Source organism: Octopus bimaculoides, chromosome 22 (assembly GCF_001194135.2).
Source record: "Octopus bimaculoides isolate UCB-OBI-ISO-001 chromosome 22, ASM119413v2, whole genome shotgun sequence".
Classification (NCBI taxonomy): Eukaryota; Metazoa; Mollusca; class Cephalopoda; order Octopoda; family Octopodidae; genus Octopus; species Octopus bimaculoides.
In genome coordinates this window covers 9,328,288-9,332,244 of record NC_069002.1, presented here as the reverse complement: position 1 = coordinate 9,332,244, position 3,957 = coordinate 9,328,288, and the positions used below count along the sequence as shown (strand labels likewise).

Genomic DNA, 3,957 nt, shown 5'->3' with positions numbered 1-3,957 from the left:
AGCATATATCAACCTGAGGCCTTAATGGATAACATCTACCCAAGATGCCATATTGTGGGATTGAACCCAGAACCATGTGGTTGTGAAGTATATATATCTTAACCACACAGCCATGCCTAGTTAGCTTTTTCCTTTTTTCTTTCTAATAAGCATATATCAACCTGAGGCCTTAATGGATAACATCTACCCAAGATGCCATATTGTGGGATTGAACCCAGAACCATGTGGTTGTGAAGTATATATATTTTAACCACACAGCTAGTTGGCTTTTTCCTTTTTTCTTTCTAATATATGTGTCGTTTTTTTCCCCTTATAATGCTTTTGTCATTTTAACTCTGTAGCATTTGAACCAGTCACATCTGGTCAAAATATTCCACCTGTTTTACGTACAAACCAGCCAGATCTAGCTTTTCACACCTATCCTACAATGTCATAAAAGAAATAGTCACATCATTGAAATCTCAAAGCTATGGAATAACGCATGACTAGTTCAAAACAATATGAATAAGTAAGCAATACATTTGACGGAGTAATCTGAAGGCTAAAGAGTTAAACTGTCTTTTTGTTTTATTTTATTTTACTTTATTTTTTTTTTAAATCTAAACTTCCAGGTGGATGGACAAGCTAGGAATGTCAGCTCGCAAAGGGGCTAAAGTGGTAATGAGGCAGACATTTTATAAAGGGAGTTATGCATTGCTGAACTTCTGGACTCTTGATCCTCAACCAGTGAGTACGCAATTCTTTTCTTTAGGGAGTTTCTTTAGCAAACACAAGTGTTATATTACCTGTGCAATAAAGACAGCATGCTGACAGAATCGTTAGTATGCTGGACAAAATGTTTAACCCATTTTAACCCACTGTCCTCTTTTTTTGTTTTACTTTCTTTCTTTCAGGATTACTGGCTGAGTCTTCTGTATAAGAGACTTGTTGGAAAGAAAGTGCTTCAGGTGAGCTACACAGATTTGGACCACAGGTTGCGTGTTTATGCACATTGTTCTAAGGACCAAAGGTGAGTACTGCAGATAACACTTTACCTTTAGCACACTGATTTGTCCCTAGAACAGTTTCCCCTGTCACTGTATTATTTTTGAGGAAACAAAAAGACATGAGCACCTACTGTTTTAAAATTGTTATAACCTTCATTGTATTGTGTGTCAAGTTAAAAGGACAAAGACCCCTCTTCGGTCATGAATAAGCATGGTATTGCACCTAGAAAGTTCCCCTCTGAAGCACAAGTCCGGGCAAAGATGTTTACGGAAGACCAGCAGTCGCCCATGCATACCAGATTCCCGTTTCCATGTCACTGATGTTATCCAAGGGAAAAGCAAATGTTGATACAGCTTAGCACCAGTGACGTCACAGCTCATTTCTACAGCTGAGTGAACTGGAGCAATATGAAATAAAGTGTCTTGCTCAAGAATACAACAACAGCCCAGTCCAGGAATCGAACTCACTACCTCATGACCATGAGCCTAACACTCTAACCACTGAGCCATGCTCCTGTATTGTGTCAACAGACTCGATTTTTTTTGGTATACTAATAAAGGAATGGATAAATAATATTTTTCTGTAATGCATTAAGGAATAAACGAAAGAGTTGCCCCTCAGAAATGTACCTCCTTGGGGTCAGTACTTTCCTTAAATTAGCCAGTCTTGGATGATAGTATCTGCTCAGTACATCGTTCTCAATATAACTCTAAGCACAGTTTACGTCCTCATCATCACCTCAAATAATTTCACCATTGATATCTGCATGGGTATATCCTTCAAAATCGTCCATTTGAGTCAGAATCAAACAAGATTTCTTGAAGGAAAGCTTCAAATGCAGGAGTGGCCATTTTCATTTGCTAAAAAATCCGAAAAACTAAGTTCAATTTCAAAGCTTGATTATCTTGTGGTTAAGATATAAACAAGAAAATGGCATCAGGAAACAGAAGTTTACTCATTTTACATTTTAGCAAAATAATCTGAATACAGTAATTAATGTTACAGTAATTTACACAATTGTGTGTGTGTGTGTGTGTAAGTTACAGTAATTATGCATTTATGTTATTTTGTATCAATTCTCATACATACTAATTTAATCTCTTCTTTTTTTTTTTTTTTACAGTTTATCCATCAATCAATCAGTGACATTGTACGCAATGAACCTTCATTCCGTAGATGTTGTTGTCACTCTTCCCCAAGTGTCTTCTTCCAAACCCATCCACTTCTATCTGCTGGAACCTTATGGACCTGATGGGCTGCTCTCTGGGTAGGCTTTGACATTTCTTATTGCTTTATGTGTTGTGGTTGTGACAGCAGTACCTTTAGAATATTTGAGACCCACTAATTTTGATAAAACTAGCAAGCCAGCCATCTTCTCTGCCTGCTATTCCTGGGAGGGTTGTAGGGGTAGAATCCCCAAGCATCTCCTCCATAGGATCCTGTCAGAGACCATTGTCATTACACTTTGTTCCTGGATTCTCCAGCATAATCAACTGAGAATATAGTTATTCTTGAGCTACTTCTGGGTTTCCTGTCATTTGTCTCAGCTTGAAGAATCCGTTTTGCAATTTTTTCCTGCAACATTCTAATCTCATGTCTGCAGTGCCAGAATTGTGACCTCACAATGCAGAGAAGTAGCAGTTCAACTGTCGCACTCCTGTGCCAGCACCTGCAACTCTAACATCTAATCCAGCCATCTGAATTAGCTGTTAGAGTTGCATTTCTCCCCTTACCTTGGTCCTTCATCACCAGGTACACACAGCAACAGCATCAAGGTAAAAACAGGCCACCTCTGTTGTTATGTGCATCATTATTTTATACAGGAGGCACAATGGCCCAGTGGTTAGGGCAGCGGTCTCGCGGTCATAGGATCGCGGTTTCGATTCCCAGACTGGGCGTTGTGAGTGTTTATTGAGCGAAAACACCTAAAAACTCCACAAGGCTCCGGCAGGAGATGGTGGCGAACCCTGCTGTACTCTTCCAGCACAACTTTCTCTCACTCTTTCTTCTTGTTTCTGTTGTGCCTGTAATTCAAAAGGGTCACACTGTGTCACGCTGAATATCCCCGAGAACTACGTTAAGGGTACACGTGTCTGTGGAGTGCTCAGCCACTTGCACGTTAATTTCACGAGCAGGCTGTTCCGTTGATCGGATCGACTGGAACTCTTGTCGTCGTAAGCGACGGAGTGCCAACAACAACATTTTATACAGCTATTTTTATAAAATTAACTGAGAACAAATTTCTGTGTAATTTTCAGCAATAAGCATTGAATGAATACTGTGTAATACTTTGTAAAAAAGCAGCGAGCTGGTACAAATGTAAGCATATTGGACAAAATGTTTAGCAGCTTTATGTTCTGAGTTCAAACTGCACCTACACCTGATTAAATAACTAAGTTTATTATTACTTTTTTTTTTTAAATTTTAATTCTATTCTGTATTTTACCCAATGATGTCTGCCTGTCTTTTACAGTTCTGTCAGCCTAAATGGTAAACACCTTCGCTTGGAACCAGACGGTGAATTACCATCATTGGAACCGCAAATTATTCACAACAACACAGTTAGGCTGCCTGCCAAGACATTTGGTTTTATTGTGATTCCTGATATTGAAAGTCTTGCATGTGTAGAACATGGCTACACTAATAGCAAATCTTTTGTGGAACAATCTCAAGCACTACCAGCTTGGGTCATATGGATAAAGGGTCTGTTATTAGCAACCCAATATTGGTTCCGGTTGATTTATTTTATTTAGTTTTTTTTTTTGTAACATTTTTCTACTTTTCATTTCCTATTAAAAAGAATATTGACCATTCTCATTCACATGGTATCTATTTTTTTAGTTTTTTATTTTTCTCATTGTCATTAAAAGATATACTGGCTGTGAGGTTAAGTGTATAGAGACTGTTGACCATATCCATGATTAGGAGTTCAAATTCTGGATGGTAATTTTTTTTTTTTTTTTTTTTTTT

At 38.1% G+C, this 3,957-nt stretch overlaps 1 protein-coding gene across 1 annotated transcript in view; it reads left to right on the top strand.

The window, feature by feature from the left end:
* The window catches only part of LOC106874146 (heparanase), a 12,298-nt gene extending 8,483 nt beyond the window's left edge, over window positions 1-3,815 (top strand). Inside the window, exons 7-10 of the mRNA XM_014921764.2 lie at window positions 612-726; window positions 894-1,009; window positions 2,111-2,254; window positions 3,461-3,815. Coding sequence (XP_014777250.1) covers window positions 612-726; window positions 894-1,009; window positions 2,111-2,254; window positions 3,461-3,740 — 655 coding nt within the window. The 3' untranslated portion in view covers window positions 3,741-3,815. The remainder of the gene's footprint in view (window positions 1-611; window positions 727-893; window positions 1,010-2,110; window positions 2,255-3,460) is intronic.
* The last annotated feature ends 142 nt before the right edge of the window (window positions 3,816-3,957 follow it).